The 17,354-nt window shown below is 39.8% G+C and overlaps 1 protein-coding gene across 1 annotated transcript; it reads left to right on the forward strand.

The window, feature by feature from the left end:
• Positions 1-2,880: 2,880 nt before the first annotated feature.
• On the forward strand, positions 2,881-14,618 carry ogna (osteoglycin, paralog a). The gene is made up of 6 exons (XM_038272024.1): positions 2,881-3,138; positions 8,268-8,328; positions 9,075-9,239; positions 9,798-10,000; positions 11,319-11,411; positions 13,694-14,618. Exons 1-6 carry the CDS (start codon positions 2,995-2,997, stop codon positions 13,862-13,864), a joined length of 837 nt encoding a protein of 278 aa, XP_038127952.1. The 5' UTR covers positions 2,881-2,994; the 3' UTR covers positions 13,865-14,618.
• Positions 14,619-17,354: the final 2,736 nt, after the last annotated feature.

A 17,354-nucleotide genomic window follows, 5' to 3' on the forward strand; every position in this document is an offset into this window, starting at 1 on the left:
TTCCATAAACAATTGGATTCAAACACCTGTGGTGTAAAGGTGTGTTTGTGTATATCAGGCTCCTTTAGAATTAAGATATGCCCAATAGCAGGTATGAAGGGCCCCAGACCTACCCCAAAGAGCCCAGGGTTGACACAGAGAAGACCAGAGCCCAAGTTATCCAAAGGCATCCCAAAGTAAAGGGACAAAGGGAGGGCAAAAATAGGGACAGCTACACCGACCCAAGATAAGTAGATGAGAGCCCGGGGCCAGCAGCCATGTTGGTTTTGCTTTAGCCTTCTGCTTCTGGTAGACGCGTTGACCTAATACACGTTACTGCATTTCATTGGTCCGAAATATTTCTGGATCAAGGCTAATGCATCTGTTGGCTGCTGGCAAGATGTGTTTTCTGGGGTTTGTGAATTTACAAATCTCACAACAATTCATCGTACATGCAAAGTAACAAAGGAGCTGCAGCGATGAGCCCGAGGGGTCCTCCGACAAACAGTCCCGCCCAAGGCAGGCCCAGTTGTGGTTCCAGATAACTGAGGCCTAGGCAGACACTAACCCCAGGTAGAGACCCACAGGGTCAGAGGCCCCAGGCCAGGCCCAAAAATCACCCAGAATGAAATGGCAACCAACAAAGCACCCAGCCATGCATAGAGAGAACCACCAATGCTCAAGCAAGGGGGTTCTGGCCCACCAATGTTTGGGGCCCGGGATTGTGCAGTAGATGGTGGAAGCCAAGCTCAACCTGACAGAAATCTGTCTACTAAAATTTCTAAATACTTTCTCAATCAATCCATCCATATTCTGCTACTTATCCAGGATGACTGGATCCAAGGTAACCAGTCCATGAGGGAAACCCAGTTACTTCTTTTCCCAGTAATGTCCTCCAGTTCATGTTGGCAGATTCAAGGCATTACAATGCCAAACAGATGATAAGGCAGAGTCCAAATTAGGAATTATTCTAATATTATCCCATGACTGTGAAACAACTGCTTTAGAAACACACAAATTCTTGTCTTGCTATACATAGTTAATGCCCTTATCCTCACAATAATCCTAAGCCCCCCCATTACCAGCATACCTAACCCCGAATTTGGCATAAAATTCACACCTTAGTTCTAAAAATAGCAGTTAGCAAAAGAGGAGATGGGGACCAGCAAAATACCCCCACTTTGGAACAAACTGTCCTCACTCTATTGAAAGAACAAAAACACACAAACACTTCTACTTCCCAGTCAAATAAATGGACACAGCATCATATTTCAACTGAATCTAACTGACATCAATCCTGCAAAAGTTGCTGCCAAACGGCATTTGGCTGTATTCTAAACTGCGACAATAAATCTTCTTGTACGTTTCAGCAGCTCAGATTTTAGAGTGCTACAGCATTTCTAATCAGGTCTATGTTGAGGAAACTACCTGATAAGAGTAGTTTCCTCAGCATATGTGTCCAAGGTCAACTATGACACTAGGACACAGTTGACCTAGTGTCAACTGACTCTAGATGACATGGTACCTTAACTAAGGCTTTATGTAACAAGGTAAAAGGTTATTGTGTTGGTGCCACGGATGTTAGCAATGTTATACCTCAGCAGTCCATTAGGTTTAGTAAAGCAAGAGGTCCCAGATGTCAACACCCACGTCCACTATCAGAGTCTCAACCAACACCGGGAAATGAATCATAGCCCAGCAGGCCTTAGTCTACAACAACAGTTCCCTGTTCTGTTGGTCTATAAAGCATTGAAAGAGTCAGGACCTCTTGGTTTCACTACAGTGCTGTTAAGTGGTCCCTGGTCAAGACCTAGAGTGGAGGCAGCATTTAGATTCTGTGTTCCTCAGCTTTAAACTATAATTTTTTTAATGCATTTATCGTCACACTTGTCTTCAGCTTCATCCAGGACATTTCCTCTCTTAATTATTTCTGCTCCCCCTATACTTATTTTTAAAACATTTGCTTGCCTTGAAGTTAAATCAGCCGTTTCAGCACTGATATTGTACCTGTGATTAAAGTGGAACGTGACGTTTAATTGAAATACTTTTTACATCACTTTGTGTATTTGTACATTTTGAATTTCTATTATATGATTTAGATTCTACAATTAAGTCAAGATAGAAAGTAGGTTGACACAATATGTGGTGTAAATTTTTTTTTTATAAACTCTACATGCACCACTTACCTTGACTAATGGTTTGAGAAACAGTTAGCAGACAAAAAATTTTAATAGATCACCTTAATGGTGCAGATTAGTAAAATAAAATTAAAAATACTAATGTATGTAAGATCAGGTAACACATTTTTCTTGAAACAGCCGTAATAAAACTCTAAAAACCAAAATACTTTGAGTAAACCAACAGTGAGGTGCACTGCTCTCAGTCTGTATGAACAGATTAATGTATTCATAATGAACCACGATCTAATACATCAGGTGGTTCTGATCCATCCTCAGTAACCATTTATAATCCTGATGTAATATGCATCTTTACCGAATTGGCTAAATGAATTGTTTTGCCAGCAGCTGGGAGAAAACGAGAGACGGGAGGAGGAAAAATCCAGCCTAATGAAAGAAGGTTTGATTATGAATCATTACTGAATAGTCCAACAGACCACAGGCATTCCTCCAGACAAAACACACTCACACTTAAGATGTCAACTTTCAGTTTTTCTGCTTTCTCTGCAGTTTTTGTCCCACATATTTCTTGCTGGCCATGTTTAAGGGACATTTCAGAGAAAAATAGATGCTTACTCCGGCTTGAACTCTGGATATCTGATGCCTCGCGCTGGGTGTGTGTGTGTGTGTGTGTGTGTCTAACTGGAGATGAATGGTGGGTGGCAAGGGAAGGGTTAAGTGCTGCACTCTATAAACTCTGCTTTAAGAGTCTGCAGGAAGTTAGCGGATCAGCCTTTAAATACAGTCATCTGTCTGATCCCAACAGGAGCCTGAAGCTCAGAAAGCCAAACTTCTTCCAGGCACGGCGGTGTGTCGGCATCACACTGCTTCGGACAGCATGAAGGCGCTCCTGTTCACCTGTCTGCTGGTGCTGTGGCTGACAGCAGCCTCGGCCTGGAGGTTTAAGCGGGAGTCACAGCTGAGATCCGGATCTTTACCCAACGGATACATCAGCGAGTATTTAAAATCGAGGAGACCAAGGGTGAGGAGGTTCATGTTTCCATCTGACCTTTTCTCCTTCAATAATTGATCATTTTTCTTATAGTGTTTCTGGGACTTCTGAACTGGGCTTTCTTTTCATTCTTTAATTTTTACAAATGACTAAAAGTAAAACTTTTAAAGTTAAATAATTCCGAGTTACAAATCTGAATCATTTTAATATTAGTTATCCTGATGGGTTAATTTCAATAATTTTAAACATTAATATTAATTAATTAATATAGTTATGGATCCAAATCATTTTAACATTAGATAACCTGAGATGACAATTCTAATAATTTTCAGTTGCATAATTTTAATAAAACCAAAAAAAACATATTTTTCTGGACTTTGAGGTTAATTTGGACAAGCAGAGAAAACAAAACTTGGACATTCTACCAGATTTTTTTTCTCTTAGAGACTAATTAAGATTTCGAAGCTCCTAAATCCTCCTGAACAAACAGCCTGGGTTTGTCTAACAGCTGCTGACTGAGCCATCCTGAACTGAACCTGGTTCTGGCGGCTCATCTCTCCTCCAGGATAATGACTGATCAGATCAGTCTCCTCCCTAACAGATACTTCAGAACCAATCACCTTCCTTTGGTTTTAATGCCAGTCAAAACTCATCCAAAACCACACAGTTCTCCATTAGTTGTCTGAATGGACCACATCCACCATCTGGTCTGGTCTGTCCATCAGGAAACACCCCCAGGAGAAGAAAAACCCACAAAGAGCCACCAGAATTGGACATCTGAGATGAAAAACATGGATCACAGCTTCACTTTGTTATTGGCCCTTCCAACAGTTCCTAAATGCATTAAAGAATATTTTGCATTTAAAGGATTATTTTACATGTAAAAAAAAAATTCATTCTGATTGGTTTGCAGAGAAAGCATGTCACATTTTGCAGATTGTTCCCTTAAAGCTATACTGGTGAACTGGAAACCAACCGAAACAGAATTTTATCAAAAATGAGTTGCTGCTAGTCTGTCTAGCTCAGGGGTCGGCAACCCAAACTACTAAAAGAGCCATATTGGACCAAAAAAACAAAAAATAAATCTGTCTGGAGCCGCAAAAATGTAAAAGTCTTATACATGCCTCGTATGGAAACACTGGCTCTAAGTGTATTATTCCACTATAAATGACTATGTGGGCTTAAATGTATAATAATGTCACATACGAGCATGAGGTGATGGAGGAGCAGTGAACGCTCCCATCGTGTGCTGCGTTCCCATCCCTGCATCAGAGCACTACCTGTTCGATCTGTGGACGGTTTTCCATCCTTGCAACAAAACTAGCAGCAGTAGTGAAATTTGGAGATGTAATCCACTTCTTAAATCTAAATTTGCTCTCCTCTAATTTATCCAGAAGTTCTGCAATCACACTTTTCCTCTCCCTCTCACCTTTGTGATCGGCTGCATATTTAGCTTACCTTCCCTGATAATGCCTTTCCAAATTTTTATTTTTATCTTTTGCCAACCTCTCATTACCAAGCAAAAATGCAGGCTATCGTTCCGCATTGATAATGAAAGAAAATTATTCGGTCCATACTTTGAATCCTCTTTTCTCATCAGCTATCTTCCTTTTTCCCCCTTTGGGATCCATGGTCCGAGACACTCCAGCAGCTTTGTTTGCCTAGCACTGCGCAGCACTGGTTGCAAGTTATGATCCCTGATCTCTATGGCATGACGCAAATTATTGTTTAAATCTATTTATAATACAAATGTTTACAGCATTGGAAAACATAATTATTTTTTGTTTGACCTCATGCACACCATATTAAAACAAAAAAATCGATTTTCAAAAATGTTTGAAAAAGCTCCAGGGAGCCGCAAGGGAAACGCTAAAGAGCCGCATGCGGCTCCGGAGCCGCGGGTTGCCGACCCCCGGTCCAGGTTTATGTGACAGATTGATGGTCCAAGTTATCCCAGGCTAGTTATTTCTGTTTCCTGACTTCGTGCTGAGAGCTACTCCCACAGGGGAATGGAGATCCTCTCCCCTCCAGGGTACTGGGGGTCTCTTAGTTCAGGAGCTAAAGATTTCTGCATTTAGCAGCAAATAAACTATCCAAACAGCTCAATGTCTCACGCAGAGATAAATCTACACTGTATCTACAGTTACCTCATTTTGCACTGAATACATCCCTGGAAGATGACCTTGCTAGTCCTGATTCTGCTCTTCTTTCTGAATACCAACCATAAAAACAGCCAGACTCTCCTTTGGTCTCTTATCATGGATGTCCAGGCCATGTGAGCGCCTGTAGCAGATCATTTTCAGAGGAGCAGCGATGGTTTAGAGTCTTAGTGTCTGATGACTCGGACTCTGTTCACAGCAGTTTTACTTTTCCAGGATTCAATGTTGGGAAAAGATAATTCTTTGCATCAACAAAACAATCAAAATAAAAAAAAAGCAGTTTCCAAATCGTAGAGACACTCAGTTTTTGGTCTTGTTTAAACGCTGGATCAATGCTGGTCAAGTTGTTTTGACGCTTCAATGCTCTGGATGCCCGATGTTTTGGTTGTTTATCTGCTCCGTTTCTATAGTTACAAGCTAGTGAGCAGCTTGGCTTTATTTACTTTGATGAGTTGAAAAAAAAGTTTTAACTGTATTTTGTCTGCAAGTTTAAACATCCATTTTCCATCACGCTTATCCCAAGCTGGGTGGCGAGGGGTGCTGGTGCTCCAGGTGTCTACGGGCGAGAGGTGTTTAAATGGGTTATTTTATTTACAGTTGTAATTGGTTTGCCATAGTTCATTAAAAACGCCTCAGTGCAGTAATAATGAACCAGGCTCAGCATCTTTTCCTTGAATATAACAATCCATTCTCCCACCTTTTTTTTTTTTTTTCAAAACCTTTTGAGTTCATCTGTTTTATATCTATTTTTCATATGCAGAAGCTCTGCACAATCTGCGTTTCCGATTGTTTGAGGCTAGGGGCTTCCAGTGGTAAAAGTAAACATCTCTGAACTCCAGCGCCAAACGCTGGGATGTGCGGACAACAGAATGGTTGGACAGCAGAACGCGCTTATGTGTAGCTCCCGATGCTCAGACGCGTTTGGTGTGAACACACAGCAAGGCACCCACTTTCTCATTCCTGCCATTTAAATAGCATAATAGACATAAGTTGGGTTTGTCCCCGAATTAGAGCTGCAGCCAGCATGCAGAACCATAAATGTAAGCTTGACGTTAGCGATTGGCGATGTTACGTAAGCGTATTGCATTAACCCAAGAAAAAAAAATCTGACAGCTTATCTCATAACTACGAGATAAGATCTCATAATTATGAGATATAATCTCATAATAACAAGATACTGATGTCATATTTAGCAGATCAGGAAGGACAGTCATTGCTGAGCTATGCTACATGAAACGTGAACACTGAGTGGGTTGTCGGATGTAATATGCTTTTATTTCCTTTTAGGTTTGCGACACTAAGAAATATTTAGTTCCCTCAATGTGGATGGAATTGATATGATAATGGACTCTGGACAAGGAGCGTTCTAGCAATCAAACAATGAAACCACAAAGCCACACATGTATAGGTTGGTGGATAGTGAGGAACTAAAAATAGCTTATTTAGTCAAAAAGAAAATAAAAAACGTCAAACTAAATTAATTAGAAAGAAAAAAACAATGTTTAGTAAACTCACACAGGTGGTTCCTGAATCCAGCAATACATGGTTGCATCTGACCATTTAATCAGCTGTGATGGCCCTCAACAACATTATGTAAAAGATTTGCATTTCCTGCTCCAGCAGCCTGCAATAATATGCAGTTCCTGTGCTGAAAAATGATTTTCTTATTCTAAATAATTCTCCTACAATTCCTAAAAATTGATAAACAAAGTTCAACTTAAAAAAATATTAATTTTCCAATGTCCTTACAGCAGCCTTTACTTTTTAACCTGCTGATGAATTTCTTTATAACACTAGTATCAATATGTTGCATAACAACTCAGTCAGCTTAGTTAGGAAACAATGATTATTAGTTTTTTCTTTTATCCATTTATTATTCTTAGCTAAAATTGGACTATATTACATCAGAAAGAATTGATTTCAAATCTTTTTAGAATCAGCCTTTTCTTTAGGCGTCCTGCAGGGTCAGGTTCAGGCTCCCTTACAAAGAGACATCTGTCTACAACCACAGTAAGAGCTTATTGGATGAACTGAAATAAGTTTAAGGTGGTTTCAGTAGATGCTGGACGTCACCAGGTTTAACCAAAGGTTATTTTTTCTCTGCAACCACCTCACTGATGTGACTGTGGTCCTAGTGCATCAGCACAGGAAGCTTTAAATTACCAACAGATCCCTGATGTAACATTCACCTTCAGTCAGGAGCTGATAGAAGCAGCGAACATTAGAGCCTTCCTCTGCAGGGAGTCTGGGTTCAGGCTGGGTTCACTGTGAAAGATGCAGTGAGGGGCTCAGACTGGAGTAACGAATTTCAAAGTAACCAGCTGAGCTGGTCTAGGAAGAGAAAGTTGCAGCCAGCAGCGGATCGATGCATGATGGTAAAAATAAAAATGTTTTTCACTCAAAGGTTACAGTAAAGTCCTTCAACAGCGGATTCTGGAGAATCGAGCTTTCAAGATGATGAAAAAAAGGAACTATTCCAAATAGACGCATTTACATGAATGTATTTAGTGCAAAAATTTGCAGTTCTGTAAATAGATTATGGCTGCAAATAACGATCAACCACTAATGACTATTTTTTAATTAGCAGATAAATATTAAGGTGCTTTATAGGAGATTTGTTTCAGAATAAAAATCAGGTGAAGATAAATCTGCCCCTTAAGAAGTTTTCGATAGAAAATATTTACAGAGACTTTTTTGTCTTAATGACTGCTTTGACGAGTTCTTTCATTAAATATATTTTAGAGTTGATAAAGTTCAGTTAAACTATTTATTTAATCAATTAAACAGTTGCCAATTGTTCAGTAATAAATTAATCTGACTAATAGTTTCTGCTCTAAATTTATACCATGTTTTCTAGTCAAACAGGTTCACATTCAAACACGATTAATACAACTCGGGGTTAAGTGCCTTGCCCAGAGGCATGTCGGCATGTGACAGGAGGAAGGTTTCAGATTACCAGAAGATAAATGTTATGTTAACATGCCTTGTTTTCTCCTGCAGAGGGCGCTGCCTGCTGCTGACGAGCCAGGTGCCAGCGCTGCACCTCCGAACGGCGGCGCCGGTAAGAGAAGGCACCCTCAGTCCTTCACATTAAGAAGTCTTGCTTTCAGGTAGCGGATCAACCTCAATCTGACAGACTGACGATTCTGGAGAAAAAAACGGGACTTAACCAAGCAGCAGGGAAAAATTTTTTAAGCTCTGGCAGAAAGATCCAAGTCCATTTGAATCAATTTAAGTTAAAGGTATAGTGGAGGATTTTCGCGGATTTTTGAAAATACGCGCCCTCTCCGCTTTATAACCTGCTCAAGAGAGGGAACGCCTATCAAACACATGCAAGAGCATGCAAAAGGCAATTCCTCGTTCATGCACGCTCTGTTTAAAGTTACTGTCGCTCATACAAGCTTAATTTCCAAAAGAATGGCAATTTTTCCACTATCTCAGACTCACCACAGGTAAGTAAAAATGGGGACGAGCACATAGGATGGCCTTACGTAACCATGACCCCAGAATGATTGACAGTTAGGAGGACCACTTATTTTGATGATCCACACGGAAATCCTCTTCTGCACCTTTAAGTCCAGCAGGTTGTGGGCGGGCGTCTGTTCCACGACTGTAATAATCAGCCAAATAATCAGGAAGTTGCACCACAAAATCAAAACAAAAAGCCGAACTTTGCAGAGTTTGGCAGTTTGATGATCTTGATAAAAAAAACAAAAAAAAAAAACATAATTGTCTAAAGTCAGGTATTTAAAGTTAATAAACTCAAACTGTGGATCGCTGTGAACCGGTTCTGACTGCTGTCTGCAGATCTGCCCACCTGCCTGATGTGCGTCTGCCTGTCTGGTTCGGTGTACTGTGAGGAGGTCTCTCCAGACATGACCACCGTCCCCCTGCTGCCAAAAGAAACCGCCTACCTGTACGCCCGCTTCAACAAGATAAAAAAGATCGGCAGAAACGACTTTGGAGACACCGGTGAGTCTTAGAAGTCCAAACACAAGGTTTGGTCAGACCTGGAGGCAGATCTGAGTCCTTCTGGTCCTTACAGATGTAGCCTCTTCATATTAAAACTAGTGTTGCGTCGATGCCATTTTTTTTGGCCCCGATACCGATACCCGATACCTGGCTGTGCATTATCGGCCGATACCGATACAATAATAATGTAAAATAATTGCCATCATGGCTTTGTCAAGCTGCTGCATACCTTAGTGAAGCAGGAAAAAATCTAATACAAAGTGAATTCAGTAGAACTTTTTATTGCCTACCTGGAATGGGTGACAATAGTTGAATAAACTTATGGCTCTCAAAATGGTATCGGTGCCCTATTTGTTGGTGCTCGCCGATACCGATACCACCATTTTAGGGCAGTATCGGGGCCCCGTCCGATACTGGTATCGGTATCGGTGCAACCCTAATTAAAACCTGAATTAATCAGAAATTTTGTATCCGATGTTATGAGTCAGTAAAATATCCACGCTCTGAGTTACTGTAAAATAAACAGTTGCCTGTCTGTGTCCCATTTTCTGCCAACAGTGACTCTGAAGAGAATAGATCTCACAGGAAACATGATCTCAGAGATCGATGACGCTGCTTTCTCTAAGCTGACCCTCCTGGAGGAACTCTCTCTGGCGGAGAACAGACTCGTCAAACTTCCCGCGCTTCCGACCAAGCTCGTTTCCTTCAACGCAAACCACAACATGCTCAAAACCAAGGGCGTCAAAGCCAACGCTTTCAAGGTACGTCGGTATGATAATAATATTTCATCCAACAGAACCAGAAACAAAGATGATGAAACAGTCAAAATGCTGAAGATAAATAAATTAAATTTGTCCGCTAATATGTAATTGTTTATTGGTTGCTTTATTTCAGCTGCAGTGTGCCAACACTCTGCATCCTAATGACTTATTTGGTCGCTTAGATGGACCTTCAGTATCCCTGGTGTCCACACAAGAACCAGAATCTGTCGGTTAGAAAGATAAAGGATCAGAGAGGAAATCCAAACATTAAACAATTCAATAATAATAACTATTGAATCTTATCTCATTAACAACAAAAACATCTGAACATTTAGAGAGTTTCTCATGACATGTCTGTAACACCCACTGCCTTAAAGACAGATAAAATATTGCAGCTTTTAGTGTTGAACGATATAAATATTGATCCAATATCATCACAAATCATACTTCAATTATAGTTTTGTAGTGTGGCACAATAGGAATGGTTTGATAGAGTGATATTACAAACAGAGTATAACAGTCAACAACAATAGGTATGAGGAAAAACTGCCATATTTATTGTTAACCAAATGTTCAATCATTGAATAAAATTCAATAAATTGAAAGACACGAAAACTTCAACAGTCAGCTGCAATATCTGTTTTGTTTTTAACAAACAGTCAACAAGTAAATAAAACAAATCTCTCCTAACCGTGTAGCTTAGCTTCTGCTGCTCTTTTAGGAAGCACTAATACTTAGAAATAAAGGAGCAGTGTTTTACTCAATGTGCTTACATTGGAGATTTGATTTGCAGGCCAAAATAGTTAAATGCCTGGTTCCTTCCCGTTAAAAGGGAGTTTTCCTCTCCACTGTCGCTACAAGCATGCTTAGCGTGAGGGGTTGCATTGGAGTCAATGAGTCGATGCTAGTTTTCCTTGGATAGAAAATTTGACGATGATCCGGTGAACTGTAAAGTGCCTTGAAATGACAGTGTTGTGAATTGGCACTATAGAAATAAACTGAATTGAATTGAATAATAATAATAATACCGGAGAAATGTACCCATCCCCTTGGGCAGCAGTAGGTTGCTATTGTGTGGCGCCCAGGGAGCAGTATGGTGTTAAGGGCCCTGCTCAGGGACCCAGAGTGTCAGTCTGTGGTAGTGGGGCTTCAACTCAGAACCTCTGGATTCCAAGCGTAATGCTCTAACCACTAAACTTATTTTTCAGCTGATATCAGACTGATATCAGGACATCCATACTTGTAAACAGGCTTTAAATCCAACAGGAGGGGAAAAGCTTCATTACACCGTTTTTTAACACAAATGCTTTCATGACAGAAACTGACCAAACTGGCCAATCTGTACCTGGCCCACAACCAGCTGGAGGCCGTCCCATTCATCCCAGAGACCGTCCGGATCCTTCACCTCCAGGTATGGAACCATTAAACAGAAATACAGAACAAAAGTTTTCCCACTGCTTTGACTTCTCCTTTTGTCTCATTACAAAGACCTAGAAGTTTGTAACTGAAAGGGAAGAAGGATGATTCGTTAGTTTCACGAGTCTTTAAACGAAACCCTAAAACAAAATGGAGCCAACCAGTTCCTATCAGAAGAAACTCCTTAGTAAACAGTGTCCAGATGTGTGTATACCGGAGAGGAAATTCTGGTTCAGTTTATTTAAGGGATTTAGTTCCTGCCATGGAACATAAGCAGAAGGTTTTCTCTGTGGAAAATATGCTAACAGAGAGCCAGAATACCATTTGCAATTTACCTACATGTCCTCTAGGACTGAGGCTTCCAGATATTTCAGTTTCTGATCCATAAAATAATACCACAGTTGACTAATGCTGTAAATGATTGCTTAAGTATCTAAATAGTTCTACAAATCCATAAACAACAGATGTAATAACATAAAAGAAAGCCTCAACAACCAAAGTAGTTTGTTGGACCCAGTATTTTGGTTGCTGAATCAGTGTAAGTGATGAATTTTAGATCTGTACCGGTCTATTGGCCGTGCTCGGTAATTAGCCATTTTTTACAAGATCGGACACAACTAGCCGGTCATTATGAAGACTACCAATTCAAAGTGCTGGTCGTTGTGTTGATGATAAGTATTTTATCTCTGAGCAGACGTGCATCTTTTACCTGAACTTGGTCCATGTTTGTTTTGGTCAAAGTGCCCAAATCTTCCAACAACAGAGGGAAGGGGAGACAGCATTCTGACCTCAGACAGAATGATCGGGGTATCATTGTGAGAACACCGGTAGAGACAGCACCACAACTGGGAGGAGGGGGCCAGCTGTGACCCCCAACCCCCACCCCCGGTGCTAAGGAACCACATCGTTAGATCTGAGCAGGGACACAAGGAAGGCAGTTCAAGAGCAAAGGAGCACCTCAGAAACAGTGCTACACTGCAAAAACGATCTAGAAATAAATAAAAATTTCTTAAAATAAACATATTTCCCCTAAATTTGATTAGGTAAATAAGACTATCTGCCAATGGAATGAGTATTTTCACTCTTAAAATAAGATAATTAGATAATATGCAATTGAAATAAGATAATGGAATTGTTATTTGCTTATTTTAAATGTATATTGTCTTGTTCCATTGGCAAAGTGTCTCACTTACCTCTTCAAATCAAGAAAAAGTGTACTTCTTTTAAGATATAATTACTTGGTTAGATTTCAATTTTTTACAGCGTAGGGCAGGGGGAGGCTACAGGTGACCGAGGCAAACTAGGGTAACTGTGGAGGATTGAGGGACAGAGGAAGATCGGAGAAGTCCCCTGGGGAAACAGTATGATGAATGCGGGGCAATAGGACAGCAGCAGTTTGCAGAAATCTACCAGTGAGAATAAGCAGAAAGAGCCCACTGCTAGCTGAAGCTAGCCTCTGGAGGCAGACTGCTTGAGGTGGGAGGAATGATAGTGGGAGATCAGAGGGACCTGGCAGGCAGAGAGCGCAGCATATCAAGGGGAGAATATGACCGCTGGTCGGTTAGGAGGTAGGACCCCGAAACAGTCCTTCTAGGTCTAAATCAAAACAGCTTTCACAAAATCCACCTACAAACCTCTTAAGAGCATTCCTTATCAACAATATTTTCTCTATCTTCCACTTTGATTAAAGAAAGCTAGTCTCTGCTGCCTCCTTCACTAAAACAGCAGTAAATTAATGATACTGTTTCATCTCCGATCATTTTGATACCTGATAATACAATGTCGATATACATGACACAGCAGCTGAAGAATTTATGGATTGATGCTGTGATCAGTGATCGGTAATACTGACCGGGGTCTAATGAATTTATTTCTTTAAACACATCATAAATGCTTATTGTTCATTTTGACCTCTGTAGCTTATCTCACGACAAAGAACTGGTTGGGCAGGGACCCCAAGAGGGTCACAACCACAACTTTGAGAATAAATGTTTTAGAAGACATAGCAGACATGCTAACGAAGTTGCTTTCATCAAAGGAGAGCAAAATGAAGCTTTTGGGACAATTTTTTAAACTGCAGAATACAAACTGCAGAATACAAAATTAAATACCTGTTCCTACTAGGGATGGAACGGTTCACAAAATCCGAACGCAACACACGCGAATCGAACAGAGACAGTCGAACCGAACGGTTCGGACAGTTTTCATAAACCGTTCCATCCCTAGTTCCTACAGGTCACAACTTCCTGATGATTTGATTTCTTTATCTTGTTTTAGGAAAACAACATCACTGATGTCAACACGGACACCTTCTGCAAGTCCGACAACTCCTACTATCTACGCCCAAGCCTCTCCGAGGTCCGTATGGACGGGAACCCGGTCGTGCTCTCCAAGTACCCAGACAGCTTCACCTGTATGAACGTACTGCCTGTGGGACGGTACCGCTGAAGAAGACACAGGAGCAACACCACAAAGACTAACTATAGAGCCTCTTCAGCAGAACAGAACCTTTTCCACAAGCAAACCAGACCTGGTACTCTTAACGCGGAGAAATGGGTCTACCCACATCCCAGCGGTCCGGTCGGTCTCCATCTGGACTTTCTGTCTAATATATCGGACCAACAAAACGGTTGAGTCTTATTAACATAGAGACGTTAGGCAAATAGAAAAACGTTTGTTTTACAAGAAGGAAAATTATTCTGTATGGTTCCAATCTTTAAATGATGAACATTTCCTGCTAATCATAAGATCACTTCCATCCATTCATGGCTCTTTTATTACCTCTAAGATATACCCAGAGGTCCAGGTAACATAAGCGTTTTCTCCTCCAAATTAAAGTAAAATCTATATTTTTATTGTTACTTACCAGAGAGATCTGCTCCGTTTTAACCCCTGATATATGAGCTGCATGGATCAAACATCCGACGCGACTGCATGGCCTGTAGATGATGGTGATGATCATGATGATGGCTGTGTGGTGTTTTCTAACTTAACTTCAGTTTGTTTCTAATTTATAGAGTCCAGTCCAGGTGAGCTGGAGAACATGTATCAATGAGCTTTAGGAATGTGAAAGTTACTCTCTTGTTTCTTCTTTTCCAGCTAATTTAACCTGTTTTATAATAACTGATGTGAATAAGATAAGTGGAGGTGTACAGAAGGAGGTATAATATTTGATATGTTAATAAACTGTTTTTAATTACAACATGTTTGGATTATTCATCACAGTACTTTCCTCTAATGACAGGAGTCATTTTTACTATCCATACCAGAAGTTTACACTAGAACTTGGTTAATTCTGCAGAATTTTTAAATATTCATTGTGTAATTCTTTCACTCACTTTAGGTAATTCAAACTTTTAATTTATACTCTAATTCCGAGCTTTTTGACACCAACCTACTGTCAGTAGAGATGTATATGATGAGAGATGGATGGATGCTTAAGCCTAATATAATACCCTAAACCTGACATTTGTGGTTGGTAAACCTAATCCTGAGGAGTGTGGATTTAATTTGACTTTATTAGATTCCATTGGGGCTGACTTAGTAAAAATAGCAGCACCTGCATCACGGTATTCTTCTAACTGGTCGTTAAAATACATTTTAATGAGCGTAATTGTAGTGAAAACAGTGATTTTTAACACTTTTACCTGTTTATTACACATATACATGTGAAACCTGTCTGTTAGAGGACCTGAATTCATGCATGAATATTTTGTCATTTTTAAAGTTACAGTTGTGCTTGTTAAAAAAAATTCTGGTGAGAAGCCAGCAAGTTGTTATTTTTATACTGTGTTGAATTTATTGGTGGATTTTGATCTATGAGGACAGCAAGACAGCAGGAACAACATTGATTGTTTAAAATAAAACTGATGGCTGTTGAAAATGTTTTGCTTAAAGAGCGATCACATGATCCAATTCAGCTTTGTTCACCAGGTTGGTTAACTCAAACAAGAAATCTGTCTTAATCTGTAATTTGTTCTCAATGGAGATATTTCAAATTTGAAAATGTGGGAGCAGGATCCCTTCTTTATATAATCTGTTTTAGGTTAGGTCCATAACTTCGATCTGCATTGAAAAAATCTACTTTCTTAAAATAAGTGCATTTGTTATTGGGTTGAGGAGGTAAAAGAGACATTTTGCCAGTGTAACAACCTAATTAACATTTAAAATAAGAAAACACATTTTCATTTATGACTTTAAAAAGTCTAAATTATGACTTTTCATCTCATAATGATGACTTTAAAAAGTCGAAATTATGACTTTTCATCTCATAATGATGACTTTAAAAAGTCGAAATTATGATTTTCATCTCATAATTATGACTTTCAAAAGTCAAAATTATGACTTTTCATCTCATAATTATGACTTTGAAAAGTCGAAATTATGACTTTGCATTAAGGGTGGAACGGTTCACAAAATCTACGGTTCGGTTCGGTTTATGGTTTCGTGGTCACGGTTTTCAGTTTGGTTCGGTATATGTTGGTTGTTAGGAAAATCTATTATGTCTTGTATAATATAACACATGTTGCACAATGCCTGCACACTGTTTTTATCCACAACTTTCTTTCCGCCGTCATCGTAGGTCACTCTAAATGCAAAGTGGTCCCATACAGCAGACCTATAAAGTGCTGCTGGCGCGTCTTCCAACTCCTGTTCTTTCCCACTCGCCATACCCACACAATTCTCCACAACAACTTATTTTTTTCTGCTACACCCGGCTACGCTGCTTCGCTCCTTCTTCTTCTTGTTTACTACTGGTGGTTGGCTTTGGTCGCAGTACCGCCACCTTCTGCTCTGGAGTGTAAACGCTTCGCCTATGAGAAAAAGGAGCAGCGCATGAACCGAACGCAACACACGCGAACCGAACCGAGACAGTCGAACCGAACGGTTCGGACGGTTTTCATAAACAGTTCCATCCTTACTTTGCATCTCATAATTATGACTTTGTAAGTCATAATTATGACTTTCAAGGGCTAAATTATGACTGAATCTAATATTTATGACTTAAAAGTCGAGATTAAGAATTTGAATCTCATAATTATGACATTCTACTTGCCATTTTTTTATTTTCTTGTGGCGGAAATGGGCTTCCATAAAACTGTAAGGATCCTCTTCAAAAAATCTTTACATAACTGAGTGTCATTTGTCAAAGACTTCCCTAGATTCTGTGCAAAACTGACCACTACAGAAGATCTTTCCTACATAAAGCTATCAACATCAAGAAAAACTCATTCAGTAAAAAGTAACAACAAAAAAAAAAAAGCCTATAAGCTCTGACAATATTTGCATTGTCTTTGTACTGAATTGTGCTATACAAATAAATTTGCCTTGCCTTGCCTTGGGATTAATAAAATATTTTAAAATTGTATTTGCCTTAAATTTCTATGTAACCAACACTGACAGCTTGTGTAACGCTGCGGTTCGAAGGCAAGAAAAAACATTCAACTTTAATTATAATTCACTTATTATGTTTGTTTATTTAACTTGCTTTAAGCTTTTGTTTTGTCTGGGTGTCATAACGCTATGGGGTAAATCCCAGCTGGATATTAACGATAAGGAATGACATTTTCCACAAGAACATTGAAAAAGATGCAGAAGCAGCAAAAATAAAGTGTTTGCAGCACAGACACCAGCATGGAAAATGTGTGTCAATCCTCCTCCGGTTCTGCCAACTTGGCTTGACGGACCATTCTCCCAGCAAATAGGCCAATATGTTCCATACTGCCGCTGCAGCTTGATGTATTATTTGACATTTTACTGCAAACCGTTCAGAAGTGTCCCACCCTGACATTTCGTCCGCCCACACTAAATAACACCTACAGGCCTTTTCCTGCTGCTACCTTCTCAACATTTGGGGAATCGGATGATATGAGCTTCTGCAGAAGCTCTCTGGATTAAAAACAAACTGCTCCACCTTCACAGAAAACTTTTAAAGGAA

Source organism: Cyprinodon tularosa, unplaced genomic scaffold (assembly GCF_016077235.1).
Source record: "Cyprinodon tularosa strain WSP-4 unplaced genomic scaffold, ASM1607723v1 ctg814, whole genome shotgun sequence".
Taxonomy (NCBI): Eukaryota; Metazoa; Chordata; class Actinopteri; order Cyprinodontiformes; family Cyprinodontidae; genus Cyprinodon; species Cyprinodon tularosa.